A 24699-nucleotide genomic window follows, 5' to 3' on the forward strand; every position below is an offset into this window, starting at 1 on the left:
ATTCTTCATCAGGAAGAATCTGTAGGGGGAACAAAGGAAACAAAAAGCTAGATCAAAAGCAGTGTGGGGAATTAATGTGGAGAAGATGAAAGGGAAGGAAACGAACAATAGGGTTGATGTAAATGGAGGATTAAGTAAAGCAGAAGCAATCATTTTTTTTTATGGGACAGATGGAAAGAAATTGAGAATAATTGTTACGGGAGGTGCAAGTAGTGGCAAGTTGCAAATGACATGTATTTAATGGCCGTATGAAAACTAGGCCTTGTCCATGATTTGTGCTATCATTCATTTCCAGGAAGTAGCTTCCTAATAGCTCTTGTAGTGTCATGTGCTGTTCTATCAATGGCATTCACGGAATCTTATTGGATTCTTTTGGAAGTTAAAATACCATGCTAGCATCATTCAACATTGCTTAGATCCAGATAACAATTTTATTTTAAATATTTGAAGCCAGCCAAATCTTCCATTCATGTCTGCTGACCCTTTGTACGTGCAACACTAGGTTATCTAGCTTGCTTAAAGGAGTGTTTACAGACACAGCTCATTACTTGGTACAGCTGATAACGTGCAATGGGAAGTTCTGCAACTTACTCTGAAAGTTCCTAAAATACAGGATAAACTGAAATTATTGTTAGGGCAAAATTATATGTGTTTTAAAGCACATTAAGTGCTGTTACTAATGTCTTGGTTTTAAGGAAAGCCTGTCTTCCAAAAATTGTGCATAAAGCTGACGCACAGCTCCATTACGAGGAGCCCTTCAGCAAGAATCAGGACTGGGGTGTTACCGAGTTTCCTGGCTGCCCTTTGCTGCATTCCACCTGGCACAGAGGGTAAAGGAGTCCAAACCCTGGCTCTCAGGTCTTAGGGTCATCCCGGTCCCTCACAGATGAGCAGTAGCGGTGCAAAACATCTGTATCCTTGTGCTTGGGAAAGGCAGTGGAGGAAAATCTGAAGGGACGGTGCTGCCTTCTTTCTTGGGTCTTTATCCCACAGCTAGCAGGGGAAGTCCTGAGCAGTGAAGTGGAGGCGGCATTTGCTCCCAAGAGAAGTTTCTGGTTCATTGGCTTAAAAGATTCTTCCTTGACTCATCCTAATTTTTCTCCTTAATTCTACCCCGTTACTCACACCAGTCAAGAGCTATGATGATTACATCTGTAGGGGATTCTCAAATTGTTATTGTTATTCCTGCCTGTCCTCTGTTTGCCGAAGTCTGTCTGTAAGTCAAAGCATTGTACATGGTGGTTTCTAGAGGGAAGCAAGTGTGGTGCTGTGGTATTATGTAGGTCTGTCGCTAATAATTTGAATGCTGACCCTTTCAACTTGTTGCTGTTTTTCATAACAGTACTGTCAAGCCCACCTTCAGTCTTTGTTGTTCTTTCGGCGCTCTCCTCAATTCGTCATCACCTTTTGAATAATAAGGCCTTGAATTATGGATACATGATTGTACCAGGCTCTTTATAGTCCTCTCCTTACCACTTACGATATGTTTGATTTTTAATGTGTGAAGTTAGCTTTGTTAACATGGTTTTCTAGGTAGGGTCCCTATATAGACAGGGACTAGATTTCCCTACTCTGAGATCATGTTCCTTGCCTTTTTGACCTGGGGTTGCCCTAGCTGTTTTGGCTTTTTATTGAATCCCAAATTCATTTTTCGTTTGCTGGTGTTTTCTTTTAACTTTACTGGGGTTTTTCCCCAATGTTTCTAACTTGCTTTTAGAATGTTTTTGAAAATTTGTTCAGCTTTTACACACTTTCTGTCTACTTCTTCATTTTTCATTTTACCTACTTTTGCACTAGTACTGTATTACTTTTTCTGTTGATATACTTGCATAGAACCTCTCTTAAGCTCTGTAAAAATATTAGGAAAGTCTTAACGTTTTTGTTTTGGCTTTGCTTTGTTTTGTTGACCATCTCCTAAATTTCCCACGTGAGCTGCATTGATTCTTTGGATTTCAGGTGCAGCCTGCTGAAAGCCCTGGTTCTCCAAAGAATGCCTTGTGCCGTTGTGTTTTCTCTTATTTTCTGAATTAAAGCTTGTACAGAGCGAAATCTTTAATGTGACCTTTTGTCTTGTACCTTCCAGTCTCTGTGATGCTTCCAACTACTTCTTGCTGTTATAATGTCAAAATAAAATCGTGCTGCTTAGTGAAAGAGAATGAATTTCACACTTCTTAAAAGAAATTAAGATGATCAGCTGATTGCTCCCCCATATCACATCACTGGAGGTAAACTCCAATTGTTTCTATACTGTATGCATATACTGTCTTTGTAGTATCTGGTTGAATGATTTTGACTGGCTTCTTGCTTTAAAAGCAGGGATGCCCCTGGCAGAGTTTACTGTGAAAATGGGAGCAGAATTAGTTCAGGAGCATTGCATTCCTTGCATTGAGCTCTTCTCTTCCATCTCTAAAGAGAAGAAGGAACTTCTTTATAGAGATTTTCCTGTTCTTTGATCCCTGGCTGGAGCATCTCTGCACTCCGGTGTGGGGACTGTTTTAAATGGCTGGGATAGTGGAATGTCTATACAATGAGCATACAAGGGTCCCGGTCTGCTAGGTAGGATGTTTTCTTCAATGCATGTTAGGCAGAGCCCAGCCAGGTTTACTGGGCTCAGGAAAAAGTAGGGAAAAGCAGGAAAACGTTAGTATCTCTGGGGACTGGTAGGGCTTTGAATATGGAAGCGTTACGATCCACAGGTAAACTTCCTGCATTTTCCTATCTCTGTAATTTCACTGATGTTTGTGGCTACATTGGAGGCTATGAAATGATGGCTATTAGATTGAAAGATTCCATCTTCTAAGTTTTTAGAAAAAGATGATAGAAAAATTAGGTTAATAATTACTCACATACAAGAAATATTAATGGAGTTTCTGAAAGATCCCAGAATGTGTTTGGAGATAGCTCCACAATACGATTCTATGAAAGATAAGCCTTTTGTGACAAAACCTTCAAAAAACAAGTCTACACATTTCCCATAGTATTAAAACTGGCAAAGGCAATAGAAACTGTGAGGTCAGGATGCCCCGTTTGTTGCTGCCTGAGAAGCAGATCTCATGATTGTTTTGTGTTCTCTGTGTGTTTTCTCCTGATCTAGTATCTAATTGATATCTAATTCATATCTCCAGAATTTCAGTGTTGTAGTAAATATGCAGCTTAATGTGTGGCGATGGCATGTTTTATTTAGGACAGCATAAAACTTACTCTGTTCTTGTTGACAACTGTTATAAAGATGTATATTTTTGATTTGCCCAAAGTCTGAATATTTATAGGTGATTAAAATAAAGAGGTTGTTTAGCAGGTGCTGACTGCAATTTTGTAGTTGCAGTATCACAATCACTTCATGAGGTTTCTCTGTTGAGGAAATCACCTTTGTTTAATGTTAAAGGATGTAGGCAATCTGTCTCTAATGCCAAATTATTTCAGGGTGTGCACTTCACTTTTTCCCCTACATTTACGTAGGTCGGAAAACTGAATGTTCCAAACAACTTGTGGAACAGTTTCCATATCAACTTTTATGTGTTAAAAATGTAATTAAGATTGTTCAACCCAAAACATAAAAAAGAACTCAAATTTAATTTATATGGCGTTTTTGAAGGAAATATTGTTTCTTATTTAACTGGTTCTATTAGCACGGTGAATTTGAGTTTACCCTGGTAAAGTCAGTAGCAAGCCACTATCACCTATTTAAATGTAAGTAGCTGGATCCATGAGGAAATGCTGAATTCAAAGAGGTGTCTATTCACAAACAGTACTTTTATGCCTTTTGAGTGAATTCATGGTAATCAGTTTGTTAACATAAACAATGCAATCCCGTTAACTGCTAAGGTAAATAGCATTAGATGTAAACATCTTTTTTACATTGCTACATGACTTGATTTGTTCCGCTTATGGAAACGCTTCAAAACTTTTTAGCATTTCCTCTTTTGTGTAAGTGGCTTATGACTCTACTGATATCTCATCGTCTCCCTGCTGCGTCAGCTTTGTATCCTTATCCCTTGCGCACCGGCCTGTGTTCTTCCCTTTTCTATTTATCACTGATGCCTCTGGGGCGGTGACATTCTTACTCTCTTTTCTGGCCTTATTTTAAAAACTAGAGGAGGGGTTTCTAGAGAGGGAATATGCCTACTATTACTCCTGATAATTCCTTACAGTTCTTTCTTTTCCCTGCAAGATGGCTGGTGTGTTTTGATAAAAATTAGTATTGTTGTCTTGGTGCTGGTCAAACATGCCCAAGAGAGATGATTCAAGTGTGTGGTTGTAGAGCAGGAAATGGTGGAAGGGAGTTGGTAAGCATCTGATGATGCTATTACTGCTGACCAGCTTCTTGAAAGTCATCAGTTAAAATGTTTGCTTTGATTTTTAAAGTTATTAAACTTGGAAACCAACCAAACAATGGGAATAAGTTTACAGGTATTTTTTGTTGCATCTAGTCTTCTCTTCCCCAATGCTTATTTTTATTTAAAAAGTGAAAGTAGCTTTTTTTATCTTCTGGCTGTAAGAAAGAGAAGGTCTCCTACAATGACTATTTTTCTTACACTTGGGAAACCATATAACTAGTCTAGCTGTTACCTTTTCTGTCATCATCTGTTCCCCCCCCGCCCTTAATCCAGTGGATTGATACAGCATACAGAAGCGTTCCCTTTGTCTACTTGATTGAAGGGCATACATTGAATCGCAGATGATATCAAAATAGATTTGGCTTTAAAAAGAATCAGGTTTGATTCCACGACATGCTTATTGTCTTGAAGCATCTGGGGCAATTTGGGGAAGATACGCAGCAGCAGATATTTTGCATGTAAAGCTTTTAGTTTTAAGTGGTGAATAACCTTGGGCTGGGGATATCCGAAGGACTACCAGTGACCTATATCCTGTTGTGACAGCTGAGAGCAGCAGGTTGGAACTGCTGGATGAAATCCATACCCAGTTGCCCACTGTACTTTTTTCTTGTCACTACACAATGTCAAATCAAAGACACTTTTTTCTTTTCTTTTTTTTTTTTTTTTTTTTTAAACTGTTGCTTATTCTAGCTGTTCACTAATTTGAAGAGAAGATAGCCTTGCTGCCATGGTAGTACAATGGGACAAGTAATTGCAATCAGTGATAGACTCTATCCAGTGCGGGCATCCACCCTACATAACTAGGCCGAGGTAGAGTACAACTTCCAAATATAATAAAGTGATGCTTTTCTTTCTCATTAGCCATTTTGGAGCCTGCTGATTTTGTTGGATCTCTGTATCAAGTTGTAAGTGGTGTGTGAAATAAAACACTTCTCAGTTGATGGATATGGTCCTCATGATTTCAAATGCTCTTCAAATTGATGTGGTATGCTTTGTTTAGACCAGACATGGAAGTCTACCTGATGCATAATCCTCAGTTTAGAAAGGAGACCAGTAGTAACTAATACTTTTTTTTTTTTAAAACGTTGGGGATATGTATGCATATGTTGGTCTTCCTGTCATCTTATTGTAAAAAAAAAGTTTTCTTTTAAAAATAATCTTCCTAATTTATATTCTCTGATATTTTTCCAAATAGATATCTGGGTGGTGGTACTGGGAGTTCCTTGATATTCAGTATTAATTCCCACCCCTCTCTCCCAATTAAGAAAACAAAAATTAGAGGCTTGAGAGTTATGTATGACTTGTCAGCAGCACATTGGCAGTCAAGGCAGGTATTCATTAATTCTTGACTCTAAGCTTCAGATCCAGCTTCTGGTGATATGGTCTCTCTATTTAAAAAAAAAAAAAATAAAATCTGTTCTTAGCTTCTGTATCCTTGTTGCATAACTTTCACTAAATGAATATACGTATTAGATGAATGCTTAAAAAATATCTGTTTGAAAATATGTTCTTTGTCTAAAATGGTAGTATGAGTTTTAGTCTGTCATGTTTCGTAGTGGCACTTTGGTATGATAATGTCATTCTACTCTTAGAGAATTTATACTGTCAAGTGGGATAGGGCTTGGGATCCCTGCATGCCTCTGAAGGGAAAGAATGGAAACTCTGCAGCTGAAAGTCATTTAGGAATCAGGCTTCCATAGTGATTTCAGTACATAGGCATGACTCATGACTCAAAAGCTACTAAAACAGCAGTGTCTACCTTATCACAATTTATTTTACCAATGTATTTTTAACTCCCAGCATAATGCTCTTAATGACCCAGATTCTGTCATTGGTACCTATGCTACACCCCTTTTCAAGACAAAATGAGAATATCCCCAACACGTTATCCCATCGGCCAAGGAAAGTTGGAGTGCAGTGCAACTCTGAAAGTGCCCTGTATGCACATGATAGCAGCAACACTGTTTGAACCGCCTGCACTGTTTTCCAGCTATCTAGGAGCAATACCTGTAGCCAGCTGGAGCGTATTTAGCTAGGAAGAGCCAGGGAGTTTGTCTTGGTAGAGTAACTGGAAAAGGAAAGCAAGGCACGTTCTTTCTTCTTCTCTTCTGCATTGGTCCTATAACAATAGACACCCATATTCCCCAAACCAGCAGTGCTTTTTGTATCTGGAGCTGTTGCCAGCAAACGTCAATGATTTTAATAGCCGATTTATTTTCTTTCCATGTTTTTAACTTCTTTTTTCTTTCTTTTTTTTTTTTTAACTTCAGAGGGCTCAGGCAGGTTACAAATACGAGGTGTCATCTTAGTAATGACTTCACAAAGAAAACTGTGGTAGTAAAACAAAGCATTTGCCACAGTGGAGCGTTTTTGATGGGTACAGCCTCTCTACTAGGTTTTACAGAGAGGATCACTTCCCTGGTGAATGCTCAAAGAAAGCCCTTGCTGATTAGAGGTGATAAAGGCCATCACTTCTCTCTCTTGTTTGGTTTTGATTCTGTTGTTGTTAAGCTGAGGAGCTGATGCCTGTTGTGTGCTCCTCTCCTTGGTCTGTAGGCTGGCATGCTCCCATTTCTAAAGTGAGATATACCAAAGCAGCTAATGGTAATTTGCATCCATATGTGCTACTTTGAAAAAAAGAGCAGTAATTTGAATATGTGCACGTGTTTGCTTTATTCTAGTGGTTATGGGCTATTTGCTCTTGTGATTAAGGATTGTCCATTCTATGAATGTGCTTAATACTTTGAAAACTTAAAAGAAATGATGGCACCCCACACAATGTCAAAATGGGCATTTGAAGTAAAAGCCCAGCAATTCAGATCTTCTGGTCTTGTTCATAGCGGGTAAAAGGCTGCCTTGATGACACTTAGAGCAAATGAATTTCTCTCCTGCAGTCATGCACTGAATAAATTGCTTGATCTGGTTTGGTACAAAAGGACATGATCTATAAATAGTTAACAGAGCTTTTTTCAGGGCAAGTGATCTATAGACTGGAACTCTCTCTTGGGGTCTTTTAAAAAAGTAAGTGCTGATATGAACAAAAGGAAAGTTTGTTTTAAAAAAAAAAAAGAGGCCTTTTTAATGATATTGAAACTCACGTACTTTAACTTCCTTTTGAAAGCATCTGGCCAACTACTTCAAAAGTCCAAAAAGCTAACCTTACAGTCACTTGAAGAAAAGAAGAAAAAAGGTCAGTCTGTTAATCTGATGTGAATATATTGTCAATAACTACAAGCTGAAAACACAAGCTAAAACAACTGGTTAATTTGAATCAAAGAAATTGCTGTCATATAAGCATCAGTGAATTCAGTTTTTATTCGAAAGCCACTGTTTCGGGCTTAAAGGAACTTCTCTTTATGACGTTTTTATAAGTTTGTCGATACACTGCACTGTTGGCCACAGCGTCTCTCTGTCCTATTTGTTCTTTCATGGACTTTTTTGGCAGCTAAGCTTACAGGTTTTTAGACCATTGCTAATTGTGATAAGCAAAACTTTTAAGACATTTTAGTGTGCTAAAGGAAGCATCCATCTACCAAGTTTCTTTGTGTGGCATTCTCAGAAGAAAGCACAAAAATAGTTATCTATGGAAACAAAAGGAAGAAGCCTCCATTTTTATGGCATTTTCAGCTTTGATTCTTCGTTCATTGAGATGAGGCCAGTTATCTTGAAAGTGGTGTCAATGTGGATTTCCCTGAAAAAGCCTGTATGACCTCTGCATGTAAAATGGGGGTTTTAGTGGCAGTGTTGCGTGCAGGCTAGGGCGGTGATGGTGGTAAAGGGACTGGCACATGTTGCTGGTGTGGATGTTAATCCCGTCAGTGTCTTCAGATACATGCTAGTGTGTGTATGCACCACAGCTAGCACAAGGACCAGCACCAGTAAGTATGTTGCATGCAAATATGACTGGGCAGAGCTTAAGAAGCAGAGATATGACCGTGAGTGCTTGGAGGCCAGAAGGATCCTTCACCAGAGTGAGGAGACCACCATCTATGTTTATAGATTTGCCATGGGTTTTGAGAGAGCAAATTGTTCTGTGCCTACAGAGAAGTTGAAAGCCAAACACCCAGACTATGAAATCACTTGGGCAGGTGAAGGCTGCTGACTTGATCAATTAAAAAAAATTAAAATAGCACGGTGGGAGCATGTTACAGACCACCTGATCTGTGTTAGGAAGTAGACTAAGACTTCTTTAAACAACTGGAGGAAATACCTGTCACGGAACATGGTCCTCACAGGGGACCCTGACATATTCTGGAAGGGCAACATGGTGGGATGCAAGCAGGAAGATTTCTGAAGGGTGTTTGGGATAACTGGTTGATACTGGTACTGGATGGTACCAGTTGTGTTGGCACAGCTGGATCTGCCTTTCACTATCAAGGAAGAACTGGTTGAAGACATGATGATCAATGACAGCCTTGGCTGTGGCAAGCATGAAATAAATGGTTGGTGTTCAGGATCCTGAAGGGAGTGAGGAACAAGATTAGCAGGGTACAGACCCTGGACTTCAGGCTAGTGGACTTCAGCTTATTCTTTATTTATTTAGCAGGTAGGGAGAGTTCAGTGAGAGATGGCGCTGAAGAGCAAAAGAGCTCAGAAAAGCTGGTAGGTCTTTAAGGACAGCATCCTCTAAGTGTAAGAATATTCAGGAAAACAGCTTCTTTAAGAACAGATCTAATGGTAGAGCTCCAGTGCAAAAAGGCAGCATTTGAGAGGTGGAAGCAGGGACAGGATACAAAGGAAGAATTTAGAAAAATTGTCTGGGCATGAAGGGATGGTGTTAGGAAAGCCAAAGCTTGCCTTGACAGTTGCAAGGAGTGTAAGGAGCAACGAGAAGAGCTTCGACCACTGCATTAGTAATAAAGAGCTGAAAAGGGGAAATGCTGCATCAACAAAGGGATCACAAGTGATTTGGTAACAGCAGACACAGATAAGCCCAAGACACCTAATGACTTCATTGCTTCAGTCTTCAGCAAGGTCTCCCAGGCCTCTGTTATTAGTGAAAGAGTTCAGGGAGGAGGCAGATGCAGATCAAGTCAGTGACTGGGAGAGTTCAAGGCATGGAAATCCATGGGACCAGACAGACTGCATCCAAGAGTGCTAAGAGAGCTGACTGATGTGGTAGCAAGACTGCACTCTATACCTTTGAAAGGTCATGAAGGTTGAAGGAGGTCCCTCATTACTGGAGAAAAGCAAATGTTGCCCCAGTCTTCAGAAAAGGCCAAAAGCAAACCCCATGGAACTACAGCCTGGTCAGCCTCACTCCAATCCCTGGGAAGTTCATAACGTGAGTCTTCTTGGAGCAAATTTCTGGGCACATAAAGAAGGTGATAGGGAATAGTCAGCATGAATTTACTGAGGGCTGATCAGCCTGACAGCCTTCTATGATAAATTGACAGGATTTGTGGACTAGGAGAGAGCAGTGAATGTCATTTACCTTGACTTTAACAAGTCTTTTAACACCATCTCGCACAACCAGATGGATAAAAAGCCAGTTGAGTGGTCAGGCTCAGTGGGTCATGGTTAATGGGTTCTACTCTACTCCGAGGTCATCAAGGGTCTGCAAGGATCTGTATTGTGACCAGTCCTGTTCAACAACCTTATCAGTGACCTGGAGGAGGTAATGGGAGTGCACGGTCATAAAATTTACAGAAGACATAGAATTGGGGAAGCTGCTCAATACAGTCAGGGGCAACGCTGCCACCCAGTGGGACCTAGACAGGCAAGAGGAATGGACTAATGGGAACTTTGTATAACTAAACAAAGTCAATGTCTTTCTTGCAGACATAGTATCTAGACATGGTCTGAGTTTTGAGTACAGGGGGCTAATCACTTCCCTCTGTCAGCAGACTATACTTTTGTTAACAGAGCACAAGACACTGTTAGCTGCCCCTGCTGCCAGGGCATGCTGCTGACTCATTCATGTCCAGCTGACATGTCTGCCCACATCTCCAAGTCCTTCTCCACAGAGCTGCTCCCCAGCCAGTCAGGTCCCAGCTTGTATCATTGCAATGGCCTCTTCCTTCCCGCATGTTGGACTTAACAATTTGTCTTGAATTTCACAAAGTTTCCATTAGCCCCTTCCTCTTGCCTGTCTAGGCCCCCCCTGGATGGCAGCCTTGCCCTAGAGTGTGTTAACTGTTTGCTCCAGTTTTGTGCCATCTGTAAACTTGACAAGAGTACACTGTCACCTCTTCCAGGACACGACCCTGAAAATCGTCAAACGTTTTATGGGTAATAACCCTGGGGCACTGGCAAATATAGTCCAAAGAACAGGAGAAAAAGCATATACAGGAAGAAGGAGCTTAACTAATAAGAACTACCCCCATGGGAAATCTTTATGCGTTTCTTTGCATTTATGAATGACAACATGTGAAGTACTATTTCGTTGATACTATTTCCTAATGTGGCAGATAGGACTCCCTTTTTATTCAAGGTACTTAAAGACAATGTGGGGGAGTTGGAGAAAATTGTATAGGAAGACCCAGTAATTGCCAAGACAACTCTGCAAATGACTACAAGTCCTTACAGCCTCCAGGTGGCTGGTAATTTTCATGATAAGGAAGTGTGTTGTGGTTATTAGCTTTGGGAATATACAAAGAGATGCAACAGAAGTGTTTGTGCTCTCCTTCTGACTGGGAAAGAGGGTTTTTTTTACATTGAGGACTAGCAAAATATTTTGCAAAATGCCTGGGGTTTCATGCATCGTGCTTCTAAAGGAAGCCTTAGACTCATCAGCTCCATAAAGGCTTTGTCCTCATTTCTAGGGATACATGGGACTGCAAAAGGTAAGGGACGATAGCTTTGGCACACGACAGTTTTCTCTTGCCTTTTCCATTCCATGTGCTTCTCCATTAGCTGGCCGGTAGATTAGATGAGAATTTCAGGAATTTTGTGAAAACTGTTTGGGAATCAAAAGGCACTTTGTCCACCTCAATTTGGCTTAGTCTGAGGTAAGTGCAGACTGACTGTTGCTGAATACTGCTGCCTGCAGCTGGACCCTCTATAGCCACACTGTGCTATGAGTCCTCTGCCCGCCCCCTCTTCTGCACAAGAAGCAATAGCTTTACCTGACTCAAAAATGAAAAGAATCTCCGTGCTATTTTGGCATGGGTGGTGGTGTTTAGCAGTAATGGAGGTGAAGAGGCTTCTGCCTGAGACAGTTACTTTTCCCAGAGAAGAGGACATCTTTACTTTTGTGTAGGCTTGAGGAAAGTCCTCCAACGTGTATGCTACCTCATGTTTACAATAGTGATGCTTGCTACCATTGTTCCTTCCTTGCAGGATGATTTTAAAGTTTCAGTTTGTAGAGTCCTTGCTGCCTACTGGATGTGCCTTAGATTTACAGCTAAATTAATGCCAGTTGAAGGGGTTGGAGTCTATAAGACTAAGTATTCATAAATCTACTGTGAATAGTAATGTCTGTTTTCCTGAAGGGTAACATCTTCATGGGCAGCTGTCTTGATCAGAGAAAGATTTCAGCAAGGCAGGTCTGCAGAGGATGACTTTTCATTTGGTTGATCGGATCGACTAGGGAAAGCCATTACTTCTGCTATAGCAAGAGGTAGAATTAAGGGGTGTAAGGAATCAGGGTAGGGGTGGCATAACCCAGTAGTTAGGGCCAGGACTCTCTAGGCCAGGTGTTAAACCAAAAGCATCAAGTTAAAGTCAAGTTAAACACCATGCTGGGAGGCAAAATTGGAACCATGGGATTAAGTCAGCAGACTTAAGTTAGTCAGACTCAAGGCTGGCATGAGGAACTTGAGGCATAATGTTTTGAAGCATCAGGCAGGAAACAACTGCTTGAGCTGCCCTCCAGTCTCTTGGAAAACCACCTTCATTTCCAGGAGAAAAGAAGTGACATGTGCCAGATGTATGCGAGACTCTGCATTAGTAAATTAACAGGGCTATAACACTCAGGCTTGTGCTGCCTCCTTTAATTGCCTGACATGCATATAGAATGCCAAATGATGTTCTCTAAAGGAAACTGAATGCAGATTATGCTTTGCAGCTCTTTGCACTATCGGTTAGCTGGTACCTATCATGCTGAACATCAGGAGCTCAGTCCACAAGAGGTGAAGGGGCTGCTACTTGTGTAGTTCAGGTGCATGCCAGCGAAAGTCTGCAAAGTTGTGACAGTAGAGTAAGCTGTTGACCTTTTTCTAGCATCGTGTCTTGGACTTGTCATTCTTCTTTCTGAGACCTCATTTACAATAGCTTTTGAATTGGAAATAATTGTAAAGGAGGACCATGGCTGCTTTTATCTTTTATGCCCTTACACAGGGACAGAGTCCTATTTAAAAAAAAAAATCCACCACCACCATGCCACATTGATGTAGCGTAGCAATGGTTCAGACAACCATAGTTACTGCAGAGTAATTCCTCCACACAACATGATGTGCATATGCACGCATACACACACGTGCACACACTTGGAACTGAGTAGTTGAGGATAAAGCTAGACTATATAGCTGTGGTGTAAAGCACAATGTGGCCCACTGCATGAGTGATTTGACTGGGATCTCCTTCCTACAGTTCCAGTGTTAGTATCCATTGAGTGATGGTTCGTTCCTGGCTGTCTTATGAGCACAGAAACAAAATAAACCAGGAAATAGTCAATTAGTCATCCCTGTGTCCTCCTTCACCCCCTCAAGACTAAAGCAAAAAGGCCCTGGTTTTATTGCACTGTTAGGTTCTATTATCATATCCATTGCTGGAGGAGGAATGAAGGCAAATGCAAACTTCTGACAAGTTCTTTGAACATCTTACCTATTCCCCTACCTCCACCAACTAACCTTGCTTGGCTGTTGGCTGCTGAGCTGCAGAAGGAAGATTTGCTCTATTAGGTAAAGCATTGGTTTGATTTCAACCCCCATCTGTTTGTGGGGTTTTTTGTTGTTTTTTTTTTTTCCCCTCCCCCTCTGCTTTCCCCTCATTTGTAGTAAAAGTAACATGCTCACTGCATGGTAAATCTCTTACCCTCAGTCCTTGTTCATTTTCTCTGATGGCTTGACCTCCTGGCTTTGTCATCCTACCTACTGGAGCAGAGATAGTCAACTTCCTTGTGATCCTCTTGGCTTCACATCATCTTCCCCAGTTACACATACTGTGGCGAGCCCCAGGTGAAAGCAGCTAAGAGCCTGTAGCTCTGTTCTGTGAGAAGACTGCTGCAGTTTACTGGGGTATGCGTTAGTTCAAATAACGCTTCCCCCACCCCTTTATTCTTTCTTCAATGGGGAAAACATAGTAGAGGCAATATATTGTCTGCTGGTTTTTCTATTGCACATAAGCAGCCATAGTGTTCCTAGAGTGCCACGGTTTGTTTAGACCTGCCATCTGACTGCTTGCATCTCTTCTTTCAGGATGGATTCCACCAGAAATTTTTTGATACTAATGTAATCTGGAATCAATGATGTCTAGACTTGCATAGACCCTTGTGAGGGATTTTAAACAGATCATTTACCGCTGTGACACACTTGGTTTACTTTTCTTTTGTTCATCTGTACAGTGACAAAAGAGCTAATGATTAAATCGAGTTTGTTGTGGAGGTATCAACTTGCATCTTGCCACTGGAACACCCTTCACTAGGACTATAGATATCGGCTATGGATTTTCTGCAAGGCTGCGTGTAAATCCCTCAGTGCAACAAGCGTGGTGTACAGTTGAAATTTTTTTGGTGGCTAGTAGCCTGGTATGCTTTCATACCATCTCCCCTCCTTCCCTGGTGGAACATGGTAAATGATGTTTTCAGGCCCAGGTTCCAGTGCAGACAGTCTTTCTTTGGTTATAGCAGTAGTGACAGACAGCTTTTTAAATAATTCCCTTACCAAAGTTCAATTGCTAATCAAAGAGGTTTGAGAAGAGCACTGGATTTGCTTTTCTCCATTTGGAAAGTCTTTTCCAGATGTTTCTGCTGTTCTCGATAAAGAGTATTTGCTGAGAGCGGGCTAGGTTCACTGGCGTGTTCCAGCTGCTTTGCAGTGCTCTGCCAATGCAAACCAGCTGCAGGTCTGGCTTAACTCAAGCCAGGTTTATGGCTGGTTTGCATCACTGGAGCAGTGTAAAGTACCTGAAGCGTGCCAGCTAATCTGGCCTATTGGTGAACCATTATAAATGACTTGTTTTTCTTCATGTTCTTTACATGTAACTTTATTTATAGTTAAAGCTCATTGAAATTGAGTAGGTTGTATCACTAAAAGACAGATTTTGTGTTCTAAACTAAAGTCTATAAAATTAAAGGTTTTTTAAGCCAGAGTTTTTCTTCCTAACTGAAATAAAATTATCAAGTTACACATTGCTCCTCTGCACTTGTCTGTTATGGGTTTCTTTTAAGTTACACTAAGATTACAGTTGCCTGTTCTTGTTATAAGATGAAATAATGATTCGTCTGAGATCTAAAAGAGCAGGCTTTATAAGTTTTATTTTGAAAAATGTGGGCTCAGCTTTTATTCTAAATGCAGTAATTTTCTTCTAGTTTACTGAGAATGTATGCAATATTTGTGTCATTATCAATATTGTCTGCAATTTACTGATTGAAAATATTTTGGAGATTTTGAGAGGGGAAGGAAATCAGCCAACCATGATTTTTCTTCTGTTTATAGTAAAAATATATAACTGAAATCATATACCTACCTTGATTAGCGTGAGGAGTGTTCGAAACATGCCACAAACATTAATCAGTAATTATATGACTCCTTGCATAGTAATTTTTTTTTTTCATAATCCAGCTCTTCTTCTGAGGCTCTAACAGGGTTGAACGCTTGCTACATGTGTTTAAACAGGCGGTATTATACAATAGAAGAATAACAGAAGTGTCATTACAGCTACTCTGTGTGTACCTACACTTTTTTCAGAACTCAGGATTTTTGCTCTTCACATAGAAATGTTCTTGTATAAAAATCATGGGATGATTTTTTTTTTAAATTTCTTTCTGGATAGCCATATTGGCATTCAAGTCAGAAATTGTATTCCTCTGATCAGCTGTATATTGGAAGAAAACATGACAGAATTTGCAAAGTTTTTCTGGACTTTGAGGCAAAACGATGAAGAATTAATTACTGCCTCATATTAATTAAGATAACAATGCAAAACCCTTCATTAGAAGCATAGGAAAAGTTCTTCCTTGGTCCTTGGAGAGAATATTATATGCAAGCCCTGTTGTGTGGGTTGCAAGGTGTCACTGGAATTTATATGCATTACTTGTCTAATTGCAGTAAATGTAGCATGTCCAGATAGGTTTAAAAGTTGGATGGCTGTTTGTTACTTGCTGGAAATCACTTGAAACCTTGCTACTCAGAGGCAGCTGTTCACAGGTCCTTCACCTCTCCCCAGAGATAGCTGGAAGACTCTGTTGTTGGACCCTGTCTTTTATGGCAGAAGCAGTAAACATGACAGGTTGTTTGGGAGCCATCTGTTTTAAAATGGTTGCTGCTTTGTATGCAGTAATGAACTTGAGATCAGTTTTCTGTCTGTCTTCATAGTAACAGCCTTGTTTGGTGTCACAACAGGTGGAAGTTGATGGGATGAAACTAAACGTGACCAGCGAGTGGAACCTGGCTTCACCCTTATTGTCTGTCACCATTGACGGCACTCAGAGGACTATACAGGTAAACTCACCAATGCTTTGTTTGTAGAGCTCAGATAACCAGAAGCCTTTGGGTATACAAATAATACTGATACATGGGGTCTAAACTTGCTGCATCATAAAAATTATGTTATGTTGTGCAAATAACACAATCTTTCTGCTTTGGATACATCCAGAGCTTCAGTGGAGTGAACTTATCTCAGACTTACTCATCTAGAGTTTTGAACATCATTCATTTAAAGAGGAGTTGTTGCTTACTTTAGTCAGCAATCTACCCCGGTTTCTAGGATCTCTTTACTTACTGGCTGTGAGGAGATACAGTTTCTTAATCACTTAAGAAATAAAGAACAGATTGCTGTTTACAAAAAAGTGGAGTCCTGCAGTAAAATTAATCTCTTCCTCATGTTTGGATTGAGTGGTTTTTCCACTTTTGGGCCTTTGCAGATTGAAAGTCGCAGGACAGTGCATCTCCCATGTGACATGTTTTTATATATGCTCTTATGAAATATGGTAAGTTCCATGACTTGAAAAGAAAAACGTAGAAAACATCCCAAACCTATGTGTTTCTAAGAAAAGAGGTCTAAAAAAGATTAATGCACGTTGTTTCTTCTGACCAATAATGTGTTTGAAAGCAACTCCAAACAAAAGGGTGTGCCTTTAACTGCCATGCAAATTTTCTGAAGGCAGTGCCAGTCAGAATTATATATTTATTTCTTGAGAAATCATTCATTTATAAATATCTATTGATCCTGGAAGTAGTGAAAGGGAACAAACAAACAAACAAAAAAAGAACTTTTTGAGTTTGTAAAAGTATTTTTGTACGTAACAACATTATCTGTTTATTTTGTATACGTTTATCAGTGGTACAGTGGTCAGATTTCTGACAATTTACAGTGCAGTATGTGAATTTATTTTTTCATTTGCACCCCTGGTAAATTACCCAAATGGAAATGTTCTTTTTGCTGTGACTGAATTTAAAAGACTGTAACTTGAAGATTAAAAAATATTGCATCTTTCAAGGATAGTATTGACTGAGAGTGAAATTTTCAGAACGTGCCCAAGTAAATTCTGGACTTACGTTTTGTAGATTTCTTGGAAGGTTAATGCCAGCTTCAGGGCTTGCGTATATCTAAAATAATTTTGTATTCTAAAGTGTAGTTTTATATTTTAATACTGGTCCCTTTCGCTGCTGTTTTATAAAGGAAATTCCTAATTTTCAGTAGGAAACAATACCTATGTATGAACATACAAAATTTGTCTAGGAGAAAAGCATTATATTTAGAACAGATAACCGTATTCAGAAGGCCTCATTGCAAAGTGTATAATAACTATATGGCTGGATACAGGTCTCCACATACTAATAGTAGTAAGACCAGTTAACTAAAAGTGTAATATCTGAACTGGCACATAAAATGAATTTCAAAATTAATGATCATGAGATCTGAACATGCTTTCTTCTAGGAGCTGAGCCAGCAATAATGTTACTTGCACTCCCTGCGTATGCCCAAATTGTATGAAATACTGCAGGGCTAGCCACAGCAATAGGCAATGAGCTGGCTGCATGGTATCTGTTCAACAGAATGTGGAATAAGCACATAATGTTGTTTCTTTCTCAGATGTTATCTATGTCTTTGCTTTTAGAAAAGAAACCCAGTGGCTTGAAAAGTTATTAATCTTTTAGTGTGTGTATGTATGTAAATTTATGGGAACCTTAAACTTGACCTCTGATACCCACTCACTGGAATCTAAATTGGTTTTTTGGTTATATATTTCTCTAGACTTGCCCCGCTGCAAGAACCAAATTAGACAAGTGTATTCCTGTAGGTCAATTTGTCTCCAAAAGCAATTGACCCCTGAGTCTTGAAGTATCTTCTTTCAGCAAGACTTAGCCCTAGAGCCATTTAAGCAACAAATATGGATGAATCGAATAATTCCAGCTGTGCTTTATTAATTTTCAGCCAATCTAATTTCTCTTCATAGTTGGTTTCATTCTTCTAAATTTGCTCAACCAAATACAGTCTTTGTGAACATTATATTTCTTTGAAGGTTTGATTTATGCACCTTCGGCTCGATCCTGCAGTCTGGCCCCAATCCAGCAAAGCACTTAAGCATAGAAGCAGGAAATAAATAATTTTAAAATGTTTTGGTTTAAAATGTATTTATGTAAATTATAGTCTAGACATTCGAATTGTTGCATATCTGTCGCACATTTAAAAATAAGTAATTAAGCATGCTCCTGTATTTCCACTCCTGCTAAAGGCTCAATGAGTAAAGCAGAGCACCAACTCTGCCACAGAGCTAAGAAGATCTATGAATTTAAAAACCAGGTTTTCTGAGACTATTTCTAGAGTATGGGGCCTGGGAATACATCTGAGCGCCTGAGAAGAGGTATATGCCCTGGTCACAGTCTGTCTAGGGCATATCAGGGCACAACCAGGATGTGTGGCAGCCCCCTCCCTCCCGCTTTTGTTTCCCTTGCGAGGAAGCCCATCTGTGTGCAGCAGATGGGCACTGCGGAGTGCCTGGCCAGGTCCCCAGGTGATAGAGGGACCAAAACCCTGGGGTATACTGCAGGTCCGTTTGGCTGCAGCGTAAGGGCTCTGAAGTCTTTGTGCTGCTTTGGATTACTGTGAAATCCATAGGATGTTATAGAAGGTGATGAGCTGATGAAAACTTGGGATAATTTGAGCAAGAGATTTCTATGATCCCCCGTCTCCAGGGATGAGGGTGTGGGCTGACTCGGTAGCATTTCTGGAACTACGCAGATTCCCTCATGGTTTGTTGTTGCTGTTTTTAGTAATTCCTCAGCTAACCCCAGTTTCTCAGCATTTTCTCCACTTACGACTATACCTCTCATTTGGAGAGGCTGAATTTAACACATTGTGAAGTGCAGGATTTTGTTTACCAAGCAAATGATATTTTTGTGTGCAGAAATACTTTGCCAAAATGATTTCCCCTACCTGTTTCCAAAGATGTTAGTGGCTCAGAATCTGACTTACACCTAGCTATTGTGTTTTTGGAATCTGCCTTTGCTGAAAATCGGAGAAGTAACTATATAGGCATGTGGTTACAATATGTCTTCCTGAGGATTCAGATTTGAAGGGATTGCCTGTTATTTAATTGCAAAGACCTATTTAAAATACATTTATATGTAAAACATAATTTGAATATGGTATAGCCTTTCAGGCAATTTTTAGAGTAAAAACAAACAAATAAATGAGGTGCTTAATGATTCCTATGAAGAGCGAGGGGAAAAGAGGAGGTTGGTTGAGTTGTGGAAAAGAACCATAAGAACTCCAGTGGAAACTGGAAGGGAGAATGGTATCCTGGAAAGTAACGGCAGTTGGAAGAAAGGCAGCAGGCGTATTTTGGGACAATGAGGGCATTTTTATCCCTCTCTCTCTGCTCTCATGTACAAGTAGGCTGGATTTCAGTGAGCCCTGTGCCTGCAGAAGTTGTCGTCTATGATATCTTCTCTCTCCATGTGCGTATGAACTGGGGAGGGGGTGGAAGGAGAGAAGGGAATAATCTGCCTTTTCCATAGAGCTGAACATCTCCTTTTATTCCCTCATGTGAACCAGAATCTAAGGGGACCTGAAGATAAATCAATGAATCCATGAAGTCCAGCAGGTGGACTTGAACCTAACTGCAAGTCTGTCCTTACTACAGTCAGCTTGCAAGTAGGTGCCTTCTACTGGGACACTGTGCAGGAAGATCAGCTATCTGCAGAGAGGGCAGGTTGCCCAAGAAAAAAAATACATGTAGGAGACCCTCAAATCCTCTTTGCTTTGGCACTACTTGTGTTTGGGCAAGTTCTCAAAAACCACCCCACCGACCACCACACTCAACCCATCCTTATATACCATTTACTTGCAGACAGTTCCCTATAGCAAAAGGATTCTGAGCCAGAATAAATTATTTGTCACCATCTTTTGCAAACACTTGTACCTCTTTGTCATATTGCACTGGTGAGGCCGCACCTCGAATACTGTGTTCAGTTTTGGGCCCCTCACTACAAGAAGGATGTCGAGGTGCTGAGGCGTATCCAGAGAAGGGCAGCGAAGCTGGTGAAGGGTCTGGAAAACAAGTCTTATGAAGAGCAGCTGAGGGAGCTGGGGTTGTTTAGCCTGGAGAAAAGGAGGCTGAGGGGAGACCTCATCGCTCTCTACAACTACCTGAAAGGAGGTTGTAGCGAGGTGGGTGTCGGTCTCTTCTCCCAAGTAACAAGCGATAGGATGAGAGGAAATGGCCTCAAGTTGTGCCAGGGGAAGTTTAGATTGGACATGAGGAAAAATGTCTTTACTGAATGAGTGGTTAAACATTGGAAGAGGCTGCCCAGGGAAGTGGTTGAGTCACCATCCCTGGAAGTATTTAAAAGACGTGTAGATGAGGCACTCAGGGACATGGTTTAGTGGGCATGGTGGTGTTGGGTTGACGGTTGGACTCAATGATCTTAGAGGTCTTTTCCAACCTTAATGATTCTATGATTCTATATTGTATGCACACAGCCTTTCCACCAGCATACTGTCGGCCCACACTGGTTTCATAGCTCTGCTAGCTTGCCGTAATGAAACTTCTCACCCTCTAAAGGTAGCGCAGGCATTCTGCCTGGAGCCTGGAAAACTCTTGGTGGCTTTTGGCAGCTTTAGCAATGCAATTTTACAGTGGCACTAGTGATGCCTCCTCTTTATATTTCCTGCCTTTCAGAGGATTGGTCTCTGCAGAACTGAAGCTCTGTAGGACATAGACAGAACTCAATTGGACAAGGTCCTGAGTAGCTCGATATTACTTTGACATTAGCCTTGCTTTGAACAAGGGAATATGACTACTTGATTTCCAGAGGTCCCTTCCAGCCTAAACTGTTCTGTGACCCTGTTGGACACCCCAAACTCTGCGGTAAAAAGGTCTTTATCAGTTACAGCAAGGTGTAATTAAGAGAGTAATGGAGTTAATAAACAAGAACATGATCCTGTAAAGCTGAAATCATCAGTCTCGAGCTTCAAGTGTTTTTGTAAATGAAGTAGATGAAGATTTATCAGTGGAGTTTTCTCTACTTACAGTGTTACAGGGAATTCAGTGATGGCATCGCTTATTATTTTTTCATTTAATTTATTTATTGCATCAACAGTTGCAGCAGGAGGAGTATATTCTACATCCTGGGATATGACAAATTTAAGTGCTTCTCTGATACAATGTTTCTTTTGATTATTATTTTGGTTTATAAGAGCAGAAAAAATGAAAATGCTGTAGGTTATGAAGCCTTTGTTCCTGGGAATGTCTGACAGGAGAACAAAGCCTATGCCCAAGTATTCATTTCCTTCAACTCCGTGGAGATTTTTTTCAAACATATGTGTAATATTTTTTTAGAAAAATTACCTTTTTTTTTTTTTTTAAACTGTTTTGAGATCTCAGGTGTAATGTGTGGTAATGATATATTATATAGGTTTTAAGTCTAAAGTACCATTACTTCAGCACACTCATTTTCTTAAACCTTTAAAATGATTTTGGGAAGCTTTAGTGAGTAGTGTGCATGAAGACTGCTCAACAGTCCGTTCTTTTGTGCTGTGCAATTACTGCACCCACTCTGCTGTTGTCATTTACCCATGATTTCAGAATTATTTTTGCTAGGTTATCTTTAGAAGAGGGACACGCAATGATTTGCAAACAGGGGCAGACATTGGATATACTATATCCAAATAGCTATACTGTCAGGTAAAGAAAAGCCAGAGTGTGAGCCCCAGCACTGGATTCCTGATGGCCTGTATTGATTAATTGGTAGCTTGCTCCCTGGCTTTGTTTCAGCCTGTTCTAGTTATGGCTGACCTAGACAAATCTGTTATAGATTGCTGTATAGACTCGAGCAGTGGGACTGAGATAGTCATTGCCATTTGGCTTTGGGACCAGGCATCAGTCCATGGCCCTCCTTTATTTAGCAGTATAGAAACACAGGCTGCCTGTGTTTTCCTGTTTGCTCGTCCAGCCACAGTAATCTGAGAAAACTAGAGCTCAGCCTCGAAACTCCAAAAATGATCGGTGGATATGATACAGAGAAACTGATTTTTATCGCCTCACTTGACGCTCTCTTGGCATTTGAAACAAGTATAAACAAGGACTCATATCCCAGGTAGAAGACAAATATAAAAGCCTATTGTGTACAGTGTTGTATACCTTGCTGTGTTTTCAGGCTTTTACATTTTTTTTTTAAGTATTAATATCTCTTGGTCAGAGGACTGTTATTGTTCTTACTTCTTTCCCTGCAGTTGCGCAAAGAGAACCGTCGATTTTGGCAAATTGCTTGTTGCAGCAATCATTGCCTAATAATTGCTGTGGCAGTGCCCTTTAGCTTCATTTGAATTCTTCCTAGTTCCTGTATTGGAAGAGACCGTGAGCAGTTGATCTTTACCCACTGGGTCCACGCTTCTTGTATCCTCACTCAATTGCCTCTCTTCAGTGGTGCAGAGTTGTTCCTTGCAGAGAAGCCTGTCTTTATGTTTATGTTGCTCTCTAAACATCTTCCATTTCTGTTAATCTTCTTTCTGAGCTGTGGGGACCAAGACTGTGCTCAGAGTTAAAAGCATGGGGCAAAACTTAGACTTCTACCATAACTTAATGGTGTTCGCTGATTTGTTATCTGTTCTCATTAATAATGTCAAATGTTTCCTTTGGGTTTTTTGACCAAAACCAAGCATGGAGCTGATATTCCTATTGAACTATCACTTCTGGTTGGTAAGGGCTTGGGAGGGAAACCATGTGGGCAAGGAAAAAAAATATAAACTCTTGGCAAGGAGGCTTTACCAGGAAACTTTGAAGCTGTGCTGCATTCTAGAGCACGGATATTGAGGTCCTGCTGTCACCCTTGGCAAACAACATAGCTGGTCTTGGGGGTGGAGGTGGATCCCTCCCAAAGGACCAGACACAGAAGCAGAGAAAAGTCATAGTTAGAAGGAATTCTGAACCTTCATCAGCATACATGACTCAATGCATATCTCCTAGGTGTACTTGAAAAGACCTGAGTGATCTGCTTTAGATAATTATTAGAAAATTCAACTTGCTGAGTTTGTGAAAGATTCTGCACAAGAAAATTAATAATTGTACCACTTAGGTTTCACCGTTTGATCATGGGTGATCTAAGGAAGGACTGAGACTTCCTTTATTTCCCAGAAGGGAAAGGGAAGGCGTATAAAAGCTGGCCTTTTTGCTGCTTCTTGCTGTAATTTGCCATAATGGATATTAAAACAAATATTGCTATTATGGCTTCATTGACGTGGGTATTAGTCAAAATTTTTAAAATTACTAATTTTTAAAATGAGCCCTAAATACACGTATGCCTATACAACAGCATCATGCCCAGCTTCTGAGTCATGAAGCCTTAAAAAATATTGGATATCCTTTACTGTCATACCAGAGTATTTGTATTAATGTCTACTTTAAATAGCAAGTACCTGAATCTCATGAGTGGTCTGCAATTTGTGTGAAATCAGTTTAACTCAAGGCTGACTCCACACTCTTGTCCATGGTTTGAATGGAGAATGTGTGAAGGGAAAGGGGAAATTCAAGGAAATAAAACATGAAATTACAGATTATTGCTGCCTTTTTTCTTTTTCTTTTTTTTTTTTTTTTTAATTGAGCAGCAGAAGCAAAGAGCACATACCACCACCCTTACTGATTCTTTCATGAAAATGAGTTTTTTTTTTTCAGCTGGGAAGGAAATGAGTGATCAGCCGCTATGCCCAATCAATCCCTCTGGAATTTATTGTCCACTTTTCAGGGAGAGGTCTCCTACAATAAATCTCTATCTACAAACAACATGCTTCTCCCTTTCTTTAACCTAATGGGATTAGTAATATCCTGTGCTACTCAAGGGGTTAATCAAATAATGTTAGTTGTCACAGTGTCTTATGCCATATTTTTTTCCAAAGGAGCTATAAATTTTAATGATAGACAATATTCAGGATGAATAAGGATCCTATATGTGTCCAAAGACCAAAGCATTGTATTCAGTTGTTGACAGACATTGTAATTTTATGATATCTAAACCTTGAAAGACAAGGAATGGTTCTCTTGAATATGGTAACACATTCAGAGAGCAAAGGGGAAGGAAGAGGAGGGACATCAAAGAGCGAGAAAGGACTACGGATCCTGCAAAGAATCTGTCTCAGGGCAGTCATAAACATTATCACATCTAGAATCACATGGCAGCATATTACCTGCACAGTGTCCCCTATAAGAGCAAAACATATTACAGCATGTCAAAACAAGGGTAAAGTTTCTAAAAGTCTTAGCCATTTTGTGATTTAATGTAATAACAGCAAAAATTTAGAAGTTCGCGGGGAGGAGTAAACTCTTCATTATTGTAAATAATTGTAAATAGCTGGAAATGTTGGGCTGGAGTAAATGTCTCTTAGATTCATTCTTTACCAACACCAAGTAAACAATCTTTCCTGTGGGGGGTTTTTTGGTGTTTTTTTTTTTTTTTTTGTTTGTTTGTTTGTTTGTTTTAAAGCCTCTCATCCACTGCTTTATAACACCTACCTACCTCAGAGGGTTAGAGGGGCACATAGGCATTCTTGGAAGGTGCTCTATGTATATATAATAACAGTCCTGAAGTGGTATTATTACTAAACATTTGCATGTCTAAAGCTTGGCAAAAAGAAGTAACAAGTGACATTAACATTGGATATCACCTAAAGAAATATTGGGAAGGATCCGTGTTTTCATTTTTCTGTTTATGGGAGGACAGAAATTCCTAAGCCACCTACTGTAATTAAATCCCAGGCATTA

At 40.1% G+C, this 24699-nt stretch overlaps 1 protein-coding gene across 1 annotated transcript in view; it reads left to right on the forward strand.

Moving 5' to 3' along the window:
* Positions 1-24699, forward strand: part of PCCA (propionyl CoA carboxylase, alpha polypeptide) — a 299399-nt gene that overhangs the window by 208796 nt on the left and 65904 nt on the right. The window contains exon 21 of the mRNA XM_009333370.1: positions 15842-15940. Coding sequence (XP_009331645.1) covers positions 15842-15940 — 99 coding nt within the window. The remainder of the gene's footprint in view (positions 1-15841; positions 15941-24699) is intronic.

The sequence above is a fragment of the Pygoscelis adeliae genome, unplaced genomic scaffold, assembly GCF_000699105.1.
Source record: "Pygoscelis adeliae isolate BGI_AS28 unplaced genomic scaffold, ASM69910v1 Scaffold48, whole genome shotgun sequence".
Classification (NCBI taxonomy): domain Eukaryota; kingdom Metazoa; phylum Chordata; class Aves; order Sphenisciformes; family Spheniscidae; genus Pygoscelis; species Pygoscelis adeliae.